Raw genomic sequence first — 18,810 nt, forward strand, 5'->3', positions numbered from 1 at the left:
TTAACAAACAGGCCAAGTCCTAATCACACTCTGCTTATTATTGGAGAAGGGATAGGAGGAAAGAGGGAAAGGGAACATCACAAGAAAGGGGTTTCTTCCCCAGACAGAGAGAGGGAGATAATTTTGCTTTACATAACTGGTTTTGAGGCAATACAGGAAGTATAGATACATTCAGACAGCAAAATTATGCCATTATACTCAAACACAAAGGTAACAACATCACAGCATATATGGAATAAGTATTTTATGGGTTTTTTTAAAGAAGTGTCTGAAGCATGGAATTTTTTTCCATGGCTCTAATCCACTTCTCTCACAACTCTAACACATTTCTCCCATGAATACTGACACAACAGCATCATCTCACTGGTGCCACCCAAAGAACTTTGACTCTATGTGAAAATGATGGTTCTTGACTGCAGTGGGATGTCATTTGCAGTTTAACAGAGGTTAGGTAAAGGATTTTACACTATTTCTTATCTCAACTGCTCTTATCTTTATTTATTGGAGGGAGAAAAAAGTATGACTGACATATCTAAAGTTCTGGAACAGTTCTTGAAGGCAGGGGAAAAGATAAACTCATTGCTATTACAGGACAGAGCCATAATGAGGAAAAAAAACTTTCCTGTCACCAACAGTAAAGAGGAAAATGCCCAGGTGACTAAAATCTCTGAGGTCTGCATTGATGGAAATGCAGCAAACACAGTCTAGTTCTGATCAAGTTCCCTGAGAAAGAACATTTTATCCTTCAATAACAAAAATTATGGTTACTTGTCTAATTTCTGGATGTGTAAGAGATGAATATAGAAGGCATAACCTCTAGTAGGTTTGTAGTGGGCAAGTGTTTGCAACTACAACCAGGAAAATAATTGTGTGTTGTCTCTGTGCAGACCCACAGCTCTTGCAGTTGTTGCTTAAGAACTCAAAAGGAAAATATAGTGATCAGGAGAAAAACAAAGAAAAAAGACAACAAAAACCCACCAAAAGCCACGAACAAACCAAAATTGCAACAGAAGAACTGAATGGATGCAACTCAAATGCTTTTCTCTAGATGAGGCCAACAACTCTAGGGAGCCAACAACCCATATAAGAGCATCACAAATGGCACCAAACTAAAACTTAGCTATGAGACAGCTATAATAGGGATACTATTTTTGTTTTGGAAAAAGAAGCAATCCAAACCAAACTATATCATGTAAAAATTCCAAATAAAACATTTCCAACTCTCTGCATAAAATTCATACAATTTTTGTAACCAAAGATTATGCTATTTTTTTTCTTTCTTTTGTACAAAAATCCACTTATTTCTACAAAGGATGCTAGGTTTTATGGCTTTACATATGCTGGAGAAAACTTAAAATTATATAGCACTGTTTTGACAAAAAAAAAGCGCTGTTTTGACTAGCAACAAGTTTAATTCGTGTAATTTTACAGGAGATGTGTTCCAAAGCCAGCATGTGCGTGTCGGGGAAAAATGTTTGATTCTGGTATGATGATTAACTTTAATTATACAATGTCTTTCCAAAAGAGTACTGGAATACACAATACAAGTAAGTACTGTTTTGCATAAAGGGAATTCCCATTCAAGCTGGAATCCTGAAATAAGCTTGTGTGAATATGGAACCAATAGGCAACAAGATCAGCAGCAAAAACAACTGAGAAACTTGCTTTTGTCCTGTGGGCTGGTGCATATGTCTTGAGATCTGCTGAATGCCTAGAGCTTTATGGAAGACACACATATTTGCAGCGTCAAGATCAATATTTTCTGTCCCCCCTTTCTTGCCTGAGGGCCACAGCATCACCAACACTGGAGTTAATTGTCCCTAAAATACTAAATACAGACCAACCTCTGTTTGCTGAACAACAACAAATCCGTGGGCAATATCTGTTGCCTGATTAGCATGCTCTATTTGCCTTGGTCAAATAATGTCCAGCATGTTATTTTTCCCTTATTGCTGAAAAAGCATTTAGTCAATAAATTTGTTTTGAGTAACATAAATGCTATTTGGGGTGGTTCTTCTTACAACACAAGGGCTGATGAGGCATTCATTCCCAGTAGCTACTATTGTTACTGGGGGTGTTGTACTTTAGATAGTATAACTAGGGCAGACTGTTCTTGGCTCTCATGTTTTATTTATTTGTGAAGTCAAGGGTTTCATGGCAAAGGAAGTATGTTGCTTATAGGGAGCGGAAGTTTAAACAAATGTGCTTAATGCACTTCTCACAAAGTGCATAAAGAGACCTCATTATTCTACTTAGGCTAAACCGTGAAGAAAAGAGTCATCTCTGGAAAAGCAGGGTGTGAAGCTGGATAATTCAAGTTCTTGTTCTGATGAAAACAATTCTTGCATCATTTCTCATCTGCTACACAGAAAAATGTAAAGATACCTAATTTTATCCTGATCTTCTCTTGTTCAAAGAACATCCTTTTAAAAAGCCCTAGAGAAAGAATACAGGCTCCATTGCAAAAGTACATATTTAAGAAAAGTTTGTTTCAGGTTTTTTAATGATTTTAACCACTATAAAGGAAGAGAAGATTCATAATGAAAAAGTTCTTACCTTTCACTTTCATCTGTAACTGCTGAAGGTATATTAATTATCCTGTTAATTAAAGCTATTCTGCTAAATAGGAAGAATATTGTTTCCAAATCCTTTGTTCCATAAAGATTCTGAGGTCCCTCCTTCCTTCCAGTTTCTCCTTCAGTTGCAGCAAGGTATTTGTTTGATAAATCCAGCACTCTTTTGGAAAACAAGTTGAAAATTTCACCTTCTCCTAGCACAGCACAATCAGCACAGTTCCCTCCTGGCAACATTAGTGAGAGGTGGCTCTCATTTGACACAAGTCCAAAAGAAACACGACGCTGAAGCCTCGGGATATCCAAGTGTCCAACACACAGATTGTCTGATTCTTTATCTACACCCCATGGTAAGAGACAGGACAAAAGCAGCTTAGCTGCCTCAGTGGCGATGTTCACATCAATGTTTCCTGATGTTTGCATTCCAATCTTTCTGGAACTCTTCATTTTTTTCTGTCTTTTCATGCCACCACTTTCTTCCACAGGCCTGGCTGCATTATTACCCCTAGAGACCTGGTTTGAACAAACAGTATCTCCCTGCCCATCCACTGGAGGTATGGAGCCAGCAGTTTTGTTTCTTTTTAGTGTCAGTGCCCTTTTCTCAGCAGTACTTTTAGCTCTTTCTAGAGTGTATTGGTTGTGGAATGATTTCGATGACTTCAATCCATCAAGCTGAGATGACAGCAGAAGTTCCTCAAGTTTTTCCAGATCAAATAAGAGAATATGAAAGTTTGCATTGTTCCATTTTGTCTTAACTGGTAAAATAGTAAAGGGCTGTTGGATGCAGCTGGTATCAGTTAGCTGAAAGAAAAATATTAAATGTCCAAACACAAATCCAGAGCACTTGGTAATTTTCAAGATATGAACAGAGAATTGCCAATGGGATAGATGAAATCTGTTAACTCTACTAGAATAGATGAAATCTATTAACTCTATTAAGTTCAATTTAATTATATTTATTCACTTGTTACTAAGGAAAAAAAGATTTGCTTCTAAATAGCTTAAGATACACAGAGACACGCACATGTAAAGGGTACAACACTGGCTTGAATTTATCTTTACAAAAACTCTAGGCTGGTATTTCTTCTGCTAAGTCTCATTTCAAGCTAAAAGACTTCTCGGCAAGTTTTAAAGCATACAGTTTTTGTTCTTACAAAATAAAGCTAGGGAAGCAAATCCTATGATGTTGCAAAATTCTTGCACACCCCAAATGTCTGTAATGCCTTGTTGCAATTTGACATATGTATGGGATGAAGACCATGTCTTTTGCCATTTCAAAACATGCAAAGCTATCTAAAAGTTACTTTGTTCTGAGCTATCACACTCCCAGTTTCCCATGAACACTTCAGAAGAGCTTCTCTGTTTTGGCTCCCTGTGAGAGTGTTTAAGGAGAGGAAACATGGCCCATCACCTCAGATCCCACATTCCAATCAAGATCCACTTAGAACAGTGGACTTTCCACTTGACACATCTTCAAACTCAGAAGAAAAGCATTTCCCGCTCCTGTTGCCCTTTTCCCCGTATAATTTTTTGTGCCTGTGCACTCTCAGAATGACAGAATTTTTATGACACAGATTCTACAGGCTTTGAAAGAAGATAAAACTTACTGTGGGGGCACAATAAAGTATCAGGCCCTTTTGCTGCTTCCTTACTGGTTTTTTTCCCTTTGTTATAAAAGGCCTAAATCTACATACCAACCAATGAAGAGTCTGCAATGATAAAAATACTAGTGTACAATTCATGATGAGTATTCAGATTTTAAAAGGATAATCTTAATTTTTCAATAAGACCAATTTCCCGAGGGGAAAAAACATAAGAAATGTCATTTGGAACAAATGTTTTGCACAATACTAAAAGAAAAAATCAGAAACTAAACTAAATGACAGAGTTAAACCTTTCAGAATACTCCAATAAATTTGTTTTATAAAGACAAAACCCTAAATTTTTGTTCAAGAGGGAGACTCCACATGAGTTTGTAGAACACCTCCTTTCTTTCACAGGAATCATCATGCTGCACCACCACACAGCATTCCATGAAGGTACCCGAAGGATCATCTGAGGGTACAGTTACAGTTACAACACCTTGTATCATAATCCTGACTGTATCTAGTAAAGAAGTATCTTTCACCTTCAGGAAAATACCAGAAGTGAAGGAGTGTAAACTCCTTGTTGACACTTCTGCCCTTTTCTTTAAGCACTGATGACTTGGATGTTTTTGTTGTCCTGCACAAGCTCGTGCTCTCAGCACTGTGCTCAGTCTCCTGCATGTTCCCAGATCACTGCGTTTGCTTTAATTTCCTAGATAATTTGAAATATTCCATTTACGCAAGGAACTTTCTGTTGAAAATAGTCAAATCTTAAAAGAAACCAGCAAGTGTTAGTAAATAGGGCAGCTTTAACTGGAGTGCAATGTTGATTACATCTTCTTTCTCATGACTATTCCTTACCTAACTCTTTTTACATTACAAACTATAATTTTAGAGCATTAGCTATTTTTAAATTGTTAATATTGTAGTAAGAACAACACAAGGAAAGAATCGACTCTCTAACCTCTAGTTATTTGGCTATTTAGTTTTGGGCAGTAATATAATTTGGCTTTTTTTGTTATTTAGAGAATGATGCTCCTGCCAGATGAGGATGCACTCTAAATACATAATCTCATTTAAAGATCTCCATAGGGAGTCATAAGTAAGAGATTATAACTGCTTGTTCAGGTTTTCTTTTTATCCCTTTCCTTTTTCCTTTTTTTAAAAAATAACACGTTGTAGTTAAGCACTAGGATTATTTTAATCTTTAATTATGCTGTTTCCTAATACATAGGGAGAACCTCATGGAATGCAAACACTGGAATTCACAGGCTACCTCTGACATTCATAGAAGCTATTATTATTTGGCCTATCATTTACACTTATATTTGGCTGATTAACATTTAGAAACCTTCAGTAAAATCACCATCCTAACAAAGGGAAATACTGTGACAATGTCAATCTGTTGAGACATCTGGTGATGCTTCTGCACGTGAAGTCACAATAGATGTTTATTGTTTATTGGTAATATGAAAGCTTATTGACATTGATCCTAAAAGCATCTATCAAGTTATCTCAGCTCTCTGGCATAGGCATTTCATTCCAGTGAAAGAAGGTGGACATCTAAAGCTTAAGACATAAAATGCTATTTAGGAAATATGGACAAGTTATTTTCTGTAACAGAAGATGACAGAAAAAGGAGGGAAACCCATAAAACTAACTACAAACTAGAGAGCTGGGAATAGCATTTGAAGGTGGATATTGAAAAGCAGATATTTACATTATGTATTATACCCTTCCCTTTTCTAGTTTAAAGCTTTAAAAAAGCAAGAAGTCTGGCTACAGACTAAAATATCCTGAGATTCATGAACCTCTTGTGCATCACTGACCAGCAGAAGAACAAACTTTCTCAATCCAGGACAGAGCAGAATGCAGGGAGTCTTTGAAAGGCCAAGCTATATTCCATGCATGGCAACTATCTCCCAGCACCTCCCTGTTTTGCCACTGAAGATGTTTAAGCCAGGATCAGACAAGAGCTGGAACAGGGTAGGCTATGTCAGTTGGAAGGGACCTACAGTGATCATCTAGTCCAACTACCTGACCAGTTCAGGCCTCCTGCTGTTAAGGACATTGTCCAAATGTCCATTAACCACTCACAGGCTTCGGGCATTGAACACCCCCCTAGGAAACCTGTTCCAGAGCTTGACCACCCTCTTGGTAAAACAATGCCCAGTTTAAACCTCCTGACACAGCTTTGAACCATTCCCATGTGTCCTATCACCAAATAACAGGGAGATGATCTCAGCACCTCTCCTTAGGAAGCCATAGAGAGCAATGAGGCCACCCCTCAGCCTCCTTTTCTCCAAACTACACAAGTCCAAAGAGCTTAGAATATTCCTTTTAGCCCTTTCACCAGTTTTCCCCCTCCTTTGTGCACATTCAAGGACCTTCCCATTCTTCAGGGATAGGGCAACAAACTTGGAAGACTCACTTTAATTGATTCCTTCTGGCACGTAATTCATCACTGCTCTCCAAGTTACAAACCTGTTCTTCTACCTCTTTTCTTCCTTTATTCATTCTTACCTTAGCATCCAAGGAAAAATTTCCCCCTGTCTATGGGAAAGGGGCAGCAGGGGGGCTATGCTGTGGCCCCCAACCACACCAATATATGCCATTATCTTTAACAGGTTTAAGACAGACATATCACATAAAAATTTCATGGGAAGTACAACTCAAGTGTTATTTTACCTAGCTGCCTTCTCATCTCTAAAGGCCTTTTTCCACAGGGATCCAACTTGTTCTGAGAATGCTATTCCACTTAAAATACACACTTCCATTAGCTGGCAAGGATTCCCATATTGTTTCAGCTCTTCATATATATGTACTTTCTCCACACACCCTCTTCCTTTACCAGATGTGTTCTATTGTGGGTTCTGTACTAAAAACAGATTTGACAGGAATGATCTTGACATTCCTTTGACGTAAAGGAAATAAAGTGGCAAAATCACAAGGCAGATTTTTAAAAGGCAAACCGGACTCAAAATATACTCAGACACCACTTTGATACCACTGACAAGAAGTTGCTCAGTTCTCAAAGCATGGGTAGTATCAGCTTCTACATAAAACAAGTCCTTTAGTATTAAATGTGATATTTGTTTCAGACTTTTGGCCTTCTTTATCCACTGCACTCTCACTTTATCCCAAACACAACAGGATAAAATGTCAGAAAACTGGTACCAAAGTTCCTAGTGCCTGCAGAATGAATCACGTTGAATAAAGTATAATTGTGAGATATCCTACTGATTCTAATAACTTTTTAAATTATGTAATATTCAAGGGGTTTAATTCTGTTCCTTTGAGCTTTCTCTTGTGAGAGAGTATATTACAACCCATTAACATCAACCAAGTTATGCTTATTTCAATTAACACATATTTTCATCATCTGTCCTTGCTGTAATCTGACCTTTTATTACACTACAAAGCCAATAGAAACTTTAAATACTATTTACATGTTTGAATCACTCTTCATTACCTCTGCAGCAAACAATGACATCAACAGTAAGACTATTTAGGTTTTTAAAAACTAAATTGTGGATAACCTCAGTTACAGAAATGACAGAGAAGGGCAGGACAGTAGAACTTTTCAACCAAAATTTATTGAAATTAGGAATTTTGTGTCTCTTGATCAGGCCAGTCACTGGATTGTCAGTAAAAGTTCAGAGCTCATAATTTCTCAGAATTGCATCTCGTTATTGGTCTGGCTCTGGGCTCACAAAAAAATAAGCACATCACACATCTGCTTGTAAAATTATTTAGGTACTTCTACTCTGTCTTTTACATTTGTACTTCATGGAGCTCAAAGATCTTTTACTTGAAGCATGGCTACCACACCTAAGGGTCTTAAACATTAACATATTGCCATAACTTATTCTATTCTCCATGATGTTTTATTTTTGATGGCGGGAAGGAATGGTTGTATTCTACTTTTGTTTAGTTTGGGGTTGCATTTTTGGTGTTTGTTTGTTATTTTAGCTACAGAATAGCTTAAAAATTGTCATTACTTGCACAGATATTTTTGTCTTCAGCCTTTTTCTATTACATAAATATAAATATTTATACCTGCAATTCTTTCTTATGAATTATGTTTGGGGACACGTTTGCAGGTGCTATCTCACGTACAGTTTTGCAAAATAGGAAACTTGTATTTGTCTCAGAAAACAAATACATAAAAAATGCACAAAATGGCTGGCACGGTGTAAATTAAAGCATTAAATTTATTTCTAAATCCTCTGAGCCCTCGGTTGCTAGAGATGGTAGTCGATAGGAGCAAAAAAAATTGCCTCCTTCAAATGTGCTTGGTGGACAGCAGCTTGATGATTGGCAGCACAAATAGAAGACAAACGAGAAAGCCTTCAATCTGCAGCTGATGCACAGGAAGAACATGGGGAGCTGAGTTTACAATAGAGAAAACATTACCAAGCTAATGGCACAGGCAATCGTTTGACCACCATGCATCTCTGATAGCAGCAGGGCATCCATTTTCAGTTAAGTGTTAGAGTACCTTTTTGCTTTCTCTGACCACTGCAGGGGTAAAACAACCCAGTGCGTGAAACCCACTGACTGGTAATAAATTACTATATTGGATACTTTTTGTTTTCTTTCAGCAATGACTTTACTGTGTATTCTTGCTATCATTACCAATTAAAGTGGAGATCACGTTAGCAAGCTGTATCTAACTGTATATCAGTCCCTTTGCTCCAATTGCTTTGGCAAGTACCACAGGGTCAAGAGGCTCCTTTGACCTTTATCAGCTAAGTCTCTCTGACCACTCACTATTTGAAGCAATCTCAGCTGAACAGATGGACACTTTTGCAGAGTCTATAAAGCTCAGAATATAAAGATAAATGAAATTGTGTTTGGGGCTTCAAACTGGTTTATGAGCATAAAATACTGTTAGCAAGTTCCACAAAAATCTTGGATTTCAAACAGCTCATCCTAAATCTACACCATGAACACACCACCTCTTTATCTACTAGGAAATAATTTTTTTTGCTGTGATTTCTACATATAAAACTAAAACCTTGGTGTAACTTATATGTCTAGTTAGCACTAAGTCAACTCCGAATTTACAAAGCCTAATTTAATTAGTTTGATCATTAAAAGAAAAATCAAGAAGAAAAATTAATACAGCTTTTTCCCATGACAGCGGCACAGCATACAGCAAACCATCAAAGAGATCATTCAGTGGAAGAGTACTAAAAGTGTTGGAGAGTACAGACCATTCAGAAAAGGCTTGGACCTTCATTTCAGATTTCTCCATCTTATATTTCTTAAAGTGCTTACTTTTTAAAAGATTACACCAAAATTCTAGCCATACAATACATAAGAGAAACTTCAAATTCTCCAGGTGATGCTTGAATAACTGTTAATAATTAGATATAAATATGGTCTTCCAATCATATTTATCTATTTGTAATTGAAAAATAACCTATTGTTCAACAATAACATCGAATGGTGTGTTATTTGAGGTAAATCACATCAGCAAACCTGCCTTCTTCACTTCATAACCATTTTGCAATACGCAGTTGTCTTATTTTCTTGTTCTGCTGAAAGGGTGAGCAATCCAGGATATGTGCAAAGGTGCATTCAGTTAAAAATAGTTACACAAACAGCAGGTATATAATTGAAATAGCACTTAAACATACACCATGTACCATCTCTGAAAGAACCCGCAGAGGAAGAAAGGATGCAAATTATCAGCTACACTTTCATCTCCCCATAAAAACCTTATCCACTTTCTAATCCAATATTAGCTCGAATCAGCAGTCCACATATCACACTCCTGTGTCTAACCCTGCCCACCTCCTGGAGCTTTGAATGTAGGGAGCATGTGAAGAGTTTCTGTCACTAAAAGCATCCACTGTCTCCCAGAATGCACAACCAGGGGAGGCCCATCCACTCCAGAGCAATGCTGGCCTTGTGCACGAGTGTCATACAGAGTCATGGTGTCACTATACCAAGGTCACTCGTGTTCCTCACCTTCACACACTTCACTTAGCCACAGGACAGAGGATCCTCTTGAGAGGGGCATTCAGAACTTTTTTTCCTATTAATTTGCCCTTTTTAAAGCTCAGTACTCACATATAAAGGACTATATGTACAAAGCCTGGAGTCAATAGTAGTGCCCCAATTTGCTTTCACATGCAATTTATGCTTGACCTGAGGCTTCCTCACTTGGACAATGCAGTCCCAAACAAATGTGTCAATTCATGCTGAATTTTCCCATATGAAATAGCTTAAATAAACTGCTTTGAACTTGCCTTTCATTGCTTTTCTCATAGTATTCATTACAACAGCCCTGGTCCTATTATTGAGGATGCCCAGATCATCCTAAAATCCACCTCCCACAAAGAAAAGGTTACAATATTTTCCGAGGTGTCAGCACCGGTGTTTATCCATGAACTTAATCGTAAGAACCTCTTTCCTTCCAACACCGTAACCTTTCTCCCCTTTTTCTTTTTTAAAATCCCAGTGCAGAGCATCACTATCTGCACAGCACTTCCAACAGTAACTGCAGCATCGCTCCTGATGAGTTTGTGGCACAATGTAAGTAATTAAGGCAAGGAGTCTTCAAGCTGAAGCTGTGTAATGAGCAGACTAAGGACTGAAGAAACCCTCTCCATCACGTGTGGAAGGCCACTGTCAGGCAGACTGTTGTCCAGATGGATCTCCTGGGCACAAACATTTTAATTGTTCAGGAAGAATTGCTAACACATCTATTGGTCAATGTAGAGATCCAGTATGAAAAATCAAATGCTTCTCAATTTTGTTTTCTCTCTCTCCATCACAAATACTGAACTTCGGTTTTTTTACTGGATTTAATAAAGTGTACATATAAAGGTCATCCTGGAGACAAACCATAAAAAGATATCAAAGAATAACAGGCAAGTAAAGCTAACATACAGAATATTCTTCACATAAGTTTTCAACACTAGGAAACAAGTTTATATATTTTTGTTTTTCAAGAAAATACTTGAAGAGATATATACAATATACAGACTATTTTATACAGACAACTTTTGCTTTGCTCTAAAACTCATGTCACAACCTGTCTGGGTACACTATCAGAAATTGTAAACAAATACTCTTGACAAAGTCTTGTCTAATAATTTTACCATAGAAAGAACATAAAAGCGAACTGGAGATCCACTCATGTCAGACTAAGATCCATTTCTGACACAGTCTCTGCACCATGAAAAGTTTAGATGGAAGGAAAGAATAAGGTGGTTTCTAAATGAAGTATTATTTATACACTCAATATTCAAATACTCTGTTTATATTTTAATATATTGACTTCTTCAGAATGTAGAAGTAAATTTCCTAACCACATCTTCAGAAATGTTTAAGGTTCAGTGATGAGTGGTAGCAAAAGCATTTTCATCCTCACTCAGCACTTAAGAAAAGTCGTAAGATGGAACATCTCTAAAGTTCCCTTGATCATCAACTGGACAAATAATGCTACAGCCATCCAAAAACAGACTACTGACTCAGGATTTAGGAATTATTATCCTGAACAATTTACTGGATGAATGAACATCAAAATATCTGGGAGAATAATGCTGAACACAGATACTGCCAACATGACCTCAGGAGGAGGGTAAAAGCATGAGAATATTGCTTTGTCCTAAGAAGGATTGATGCATATAAAAATTAAGTTACCAAACCATGTCTGACTGCTGACTCCAACTGAAACAACATACTTGCCCCAGGCTGTTCTGACAGTGCATTTCCTACCTTGGGTTTTAAGAATTCCACCCAGAAAATTTGTCTATCATAAAAGTTCTGGATCAAATCACATGAAAAAGAGCAGAAAAAAATCATGGGATTAAATTCTTAAATATTAAAATCCTGTGAATCCTAGGAAGTGCCATTCTTGAAAACTCAGTAATAGGCAAGCTGGTCTTTCTTCAGCCCCTAAGGATGTATCAGGATGGCAGCTCAGTTTCTGTGCACAGATTTCCAACTGTTCTTTCCTTGAGATCTGTTCAGTCTTACTGATGGGCTTCCAGAAGGACAACAAAGAAACATTCTCAGATGCCTGCTTGGATGATCCATCCTTTCCCATAAGTATTGCAAGAACCAAATCTGACCACTAGAACAAATCAGGTTTTGAATATTAATATATAAAAAATATGTAACTACTGCTGCTACTTAGTTTGAAATTGAGCCACAGTTTAGCCTAGGATTTTATTTCTGCTATTTAAGTGAGATTTAGCCATCAGAAGGAAAGCAGCAGATAGCAAATCTTTCTTTTGCAGAGTAAGGTTTGTTTGCTGCAAGTCCAATTTCTAAAATACATTTCAGATACTGATGTGTTTCTGACAGAGTCACTGCCTTTTTTTTTTTTTAAATAGTTGTGTGAGGTAGAAACCTAGGAAAGTCTCACCCTGAATTTACTCTGAATTCCTGTTAATTGTTTAATTAGTATTACTTTAGTGAAGAAAAATATAAGAGGTCAGGAATTCAATGTTTAGAAAGAAAAAGATGATTATCACACATATGAAGATTCCACCACATACCTGTCATGAATAGTGAAGAATTTTCAAGAACACCATTGGATAATATGAAAATATAAATATTAGAACAAAGATGATGTAATTTATTTTAGAACTAGGTAGAGCACTTAGAAGGAAAATCAATTAGGCTGATCTACACAAGAAATCACAATTTATGGAACAGAAAGTAGTAAAAGTAAAATCTAAGAGGGGAAAATGCCCAACTCCACATTCAGACCTAAAAGAAACAGTCCTAAGTGACAAATAAGATCATGAAGAGCACTTCCACAAGACAGAAACTGTATGTTTCTAATCATAAAGATACGTCCCTTAAAAAACAAAATGTGAATTTTCTACAGTGTCCAAGGGACAGAGAAGGGAATTGCAGCATGGTGGTGGAGGGATGGGAGAAGACAAAGATGACAGCAATAGCTGGGTTAGCTTCAAAAATCATCCCTCAACACGGACTAATTCACAAGGACTGTTGACGTTCACCTCAGATTTATTTCTAGTAGGACACCCCAGCACCTTCTTTAGCTTTATCACACAGTTCAATTAGTTGTCCAGGTAGGGAAAACAAAAATTTTAAGCCAGTCACCTTCAGTATAGTAAGAGAAGAAAAGCTTGTAAATGTATATAGAAACAGTGTCAGAAGCCTTGAAATAAATAGTTAAGGCTTATTTTCAGATTTCTGTCAGCCTGTGTTGATTGCCAGCCTCATCTACAAGGTTAAAATGTGCTACAAGATCACAATGGCAACTTTTTGCTTCCATTTTGCTTTGAGGTGATCAATGGAGAAAACACAAATCAACAAACTCTTGACTTGGTGGACCATTTCAAAAACTCCAGTAACTTTCATCAGAGATGGCATGTGGTCAAAGCTATCAACAGCTCTCGGGATCAGGATTCCTTTTAACTGGTACAGATTTAATCTCACAACTCCGAAGCTATTGCTTCACTGGAGTTATGTGGTTACTCCAGTTCCTTGATAAAATACTTAATTGGGAAATTTCACAGGAAATACAGTACTAAAATGCTTTGCAACTGAATTACAAAGAAAAAATATATCTGTACATATCAAGCTCTTTTTTTCTTCACTTATTTTCCTATTACACTTACTTAATATACTACTAAATAAAGCTACTGAATACTGGTTCCAGAAAAAAAAAAAAAAGAAATATCCTGGAAGCAACAACATAAGGTTACCAACTTCAAGGAGAAATATCTATTTTCTCTTTTGCTTTGTTCTTAATAATCCACTTCACAGAAATGATCAAGATCTGTAATTCCCTATAACAGTGCTCTAAATATTATAAAAGGAAAGAAATTAAAGGAATCCATGCCTACAACACCATTGTTTATGGTACCATTCTTGATTTCCTATTTGCTAAGTATTATTTTGTATTTGTGTTTGTATCTCATTTCCATTTTTCTACCAATTTTTCCATCAGTAAGATTTAACTAGTAGTGATTTTCCAGGCTTCCAATAACAATTTTATTTTCAAATTGCTTCCTTTGCTATACTAAAACAAATAACCACTATTGTCCTACAGTCTTCATTTGTCTCTTACTTATTCTGTGCAGCAACAAAATAGATATTTATTTTATTATTTATAATTTCTGAGCATTCTTGACTTTACATATTTTTTTTAGGGTAGCTACGTATGCTATTATTTAAGTGAATACCAAGTTCTTTAGAACTATTAACACTGGGTATTTTAAGAAATTGCTGGGTTTATATATCAAGCAATACATACACCTAACACTCCTACAAAAGTTCTCATATAAATAAATATGTTTCTCCCCAATCTTTGTCTTTTCTTAGATACACAGTAAAAATTTCCCTTTTCTAATGTAGCTCTTCAGTAGCATAATTCCAGAGTTCAAGTATTAGCAACTACTGGCAGGTTTTAGAAGCTGCTCTTCCTCCAACATTTTTACACAGAAAATTCTAATTACATTACTGAAATCACTACAAATATTAGTGCATGAAAAACACACATCTATATTCAAATTACTGAAGCTGAAAAGCTAGGAAACTTTCTAACACGAAAGATTTCTGGAACATCAGGAAAACAATTCCCAGACACATCCAGCTTTTTATGTGCATCAATGAAATCTTCATAGGACGCACTGGAGCATTTCAATTTTTTTTTAAAAATCAGCTTTTCACACAGCTCCAATTTTCAAATATAACTATGACTTAAAGGTATAATGAGAGCTGGTTCCATATAAACACCATGAGCCCAGAGTCTAGTGTGTAGTCTATTGTAATTAAGAGCAGTGATTCAATACCTATTGCTACTGGCCAGGTATCATAGCAACCTCGTGTCACTGAATGCTGCTGGAAAACTGTTCAGCACTAGCAAGACTATGCTTCAGGAAAATCTACAATGGCACTACAGATAGTCAACATCTGTGGGGGTTGTTACAGGGAGAACAACAAAGAAATCTGCTTTAAAAAAAACCCCTATACTTAGAAAACTGACAGGGATACTACAGGGGTACTACAAAAAGAAAAAAAAAACTAAGAGGAAGAAAAGATCATTTTTTTGTCATTCGTTACACAACTTACACACCCACATCCTAATATCCATCCCAATAAACTGAGAGTTGAAAAAATGCTGCATTATCACATTAGTGTATTTCCACAAAGTACTATCTTTTCCTTTTTAACGAAACACGAGCAGCATTCATCACCAACATTACTCTGAAAGTAAAACAGCCTCACTTTCAAAATAATATTTAAACTTTCACAAATGAACTCTAGATAGTCTTGTATAAATCTGGGGGAAAAAAAAAAAAGAAAAAACAGGTTACTATGAACAAGAACCCAATATTGATTTTTCTGCGGTGCAGTAAAGCATCTCCATTCTATTTGGCTGCTGTCAAAGCCACTCTTTAACAGCTGGAGTCAAATTGCACTATTTACAGCAAGAGCCCTTGTCAAGTGGACCATAAGTATTCTAACAATACACTATTCAAATGGCACTTTGCCACACAAATTGCTGACTTGATGAATACCCTACGTCAATGACTAAGGCCAATATAAAAGTTTCATTTTTATGAGAGGTTTTACATTCACGTTTTAAGTAAAGCTTTCTTGAAGAACTATTAAGCTGTATATTTGGGGGTCTTTTGACATTAAAAATAATTAAAATCTGTTTAAATATATCAGGGGGATTTGACAACATTAATATGGATCTTGTGTTAACTGCATTTGTCACAGTCATCTGTTATTGGTACTCCCACTGGCACGTGCTGCACAATAAAAGAATTAAAATGGTCAAAACACCATGAAATCAAAACATTCTGCCTTTGTATCTGTGATTTACATGATGGCAAATGTTTTGAAAGAAAGCCTTTGAAGCTGGACTACTATGTGAGGATATCTTTTTTCTTAGGATTGAGTGGAGAGAGACCATTATTTTGGAAATCTTCTTTTGCCTTAAATATAATAGGAATGGTAAAACAACATAATAATAAAGAGTAAGAAGAAATGCTGAATATTACTTGCAGCCTTCATGTGCAGCCTTGTACAAAAGGATCACTCACAAGTACAATGCCAAGAGGATAGAATAGCTACCCCTTCATTTTTTCTGTTACATAATTCTTCTGAAATTGAGTTCTTAAAATAGGCTAAAATTGATGATGTCGGGGGCTTTTGATAGAAATGTTATTGACAATTTAGTATGTTGTTAAATTTCTAATACACAATTTGCAAAGGAAGGAAATTCATAATGAAATACTCATTCTATATTAAGACCTTTTACAATCTGAGAGTTTCATGATAGTTTCATCTGTATGCTAATTCTATGCTTTTATGACTATGGTATGGAATGTTGAAGGCTGATACCCACGGTCCTCTCAGTTATTTCATGGGATCTCAATCTCCACAGTCTATTTCAAGATGCTAAAATACAAGAATTCAAAAGAGTCAATGCAGCACTTTTTGAAAAACGTAAAAAAAGTTTCAGAAAACTGAGAAAAACAGTCGAGTTCCTAACAAGCCTTCATTTCAGCAAGAACAAAACAGGGCTAAAAAAAGCTGCAGAGCTCCACACTCCGTTTGTGCAGCCTGTGTTGGCCTTCTGGAATAGCATTAAGGGGATGTCCATTGTTATATTCTTCCCAGGTTCAGCTACACTAGATATATATTTAGCCTCCAGCATCTCCCACACCAATCTACAGAACCTTCTCTAATGCAGATTGAAGGGGAAGAAGCTCTGGATGCAATGGGTGACACATTTTTGATGAATGAAAAGTGGTTCCCCAAGTACAGAACTTAATTTATTACAAAATTAGACTAACCTAACAGGTCTATAATGACAAAAAAAAAGGGAAATTAAAAAGACCAAGGAGGTATTTTGACAAGAAAAGTCTAAAAGACATCAATAACATTCTCAATAAAACATTTTCATTTGGAAAAGATAATTAATGAACATTTAAACAAGAATATGGAATATTGTATTGAGAAATCAGAGCAGCCAAGATAAATATTTGATCAAGAAAACACTAAAAATTATTACAATTCCACTGTTGCCTACTGTGATATTTCTTCTCATTTAAGATCATGATAATTCCTGAAGTAGGTTAAACTCCACACTTGAAAATTGACAAAAAACTATTTTTCCATGTTCCATAAGCAGCACATTTTCTTTCCAGCCACTTAGTTAAATCCATGCAATTTTCATTTTAACAGATATGCCTAAAACTTCACTCCAAACAACTCCCAAAACTTTTTGCCTTTGTTCCTATTTAAAAAGGAAAGAAGAAACTATTCCTTTTAACAAACAGGGAGATCAGATTCTGTGTCAATGGCCAACTAGTGCACCATCTGCCCCACAACATGCTCAGCAGGATTTCGCTCTAATAAGACTTTTCAGAAAATGGGATCAAAAAGAACTTTAGAAATCAGACTGAGGTTAGTAAAAGGTCAAAGAGAAATATTAAGAGTTAAACTACAATCATTATAAACTCAATGTTATGCATAAATTTGTAGATACAATGAAGAAAAGACCAGATAATTCAAGAATTAGGACTTAAATTAAGTTGTACTTTATCAGACAGTTTTGAAATATCCAGTACTTCATTTATTATAATTAATAAAGGCAGAAAAAGGCCAAAGACCATCCTCAAGTCTGTTTCCACACGTGAGTTCAGGGAAAGTATTTTTCATTTTTGTTACTTATGGGAAAATAGTTTCTATCTACATTGAGGGTTGAGGAAAGCAGACATGACTGCCTCTGTTTATTGAAGAGAACAGAATTCCCAAAATACATTGATTAGAAAGTGGTGTTTTTTTATGAAATGGGGTTGTTGAAGGCATAAAAACTGAGCCAGTCAGAAGAAGCCTTTATAAACTTAAACCCAAGCCACATGGCACTTACACACAGCTATATATCAGTGAGGGTTTAAGGGTAAAGAATTTGGATAACAACTCGTGACTCTTGAGAAACCTTCTACTCTTCCTTCTTACCTTATCTGAAGATTTTTCTGCATGAATAAAGTTGTAAGGGCCCATGCCATGCTTATAGGAGCTCGAATGTTTGTATCCAGAATTCTTATTTCTTTTTGACTCTTGAGATACAGGAAGTGGAGCATCTGCCACTAAGTATTCTGAATCTTCAATAGCAGCAAGAATTGCTCTCGCTGTTTCACCTGTTTCATGTCGTTCCAGTGTGCCTGGAGAAAAACAAGAGAGGCTGTAACTTTTTCAAGGAACTACAGTATTCCATATCTTTGTGGAAGGATCACAGTATTAACATAGCACACTTCATGTGAACAAATATATCACAAAACATTTACAGATGGGGCAATTAATTCCTCATCTTTTGGAACTTAAAAATATAATTTTGCACAAGGGTCTATTCTACAGTACTGCTATTAAAAAAAAATAAAGCTTAATGTCTAAAGAAATCACTGCAACAAAACTTTGTTTCATATCAAAAGCAACTCCAGATATTTCATATGTGTGAAGTGAGATGCAGTTTTCAAAGGGAGGCAAGAATATTCACAAAAATACCACTTGCCCAAACTGTTCGAAAGAGTAATTGGTTTTCTTATCACAAAGCCCTTTCAGAGCACCTATATCATTAACAGTGTAAACAATAACACATTTATGTAATATTTTAGTGCTGTCCTCTAGTGTTCTAG

At 36.2% G+C, this 18,810-nt stretch overlaps 1 protein-coding gene across 1 annotated transcript in view; it reads right to left on the reverse strand.

The window, feature by feature from the left end:
• The window catches only part of WDR72 (WD repeat domain 72), a 102,962-nt gene that overhangs the window by 55,293 nt on the left and 28,859 nt on the right, over positions 1 to 18,810 (reverse strand). The window contains exons 13-14 of the mRNA XM_027736921.2: positions 18,134 to 18,339; positions 2,557 to 3,374 (exon numbers count right to left, since the gene is read on the reverse strand). Coding sequence (XP_027592722.1) covers positions 2,557 to 3,374; positions 18,134 to 18,339 — 1,024 coding nt within the window. The remainder of the gene's footprint in view (positions 1 to 2,556; positions 3,375 to 18,133; positions 18,340 to 18,810) is intronic.

This window comes from Pipra filicauda, unplaced genomic scaffold, assembly GCF_003945595.2.
Source record: "Pipra filicauda isolate LSUMZ 115617 unplaced genomic scaffold, ASM394559v2 scaffold7_size6619720_pilon, whole genome shotgun sequence".
Lineage (NCBI taxonomy): Eukaryota > Metazoa > Chordata > Aves > Passeriformes > Pipridae > Pipra > Pipra filicauda.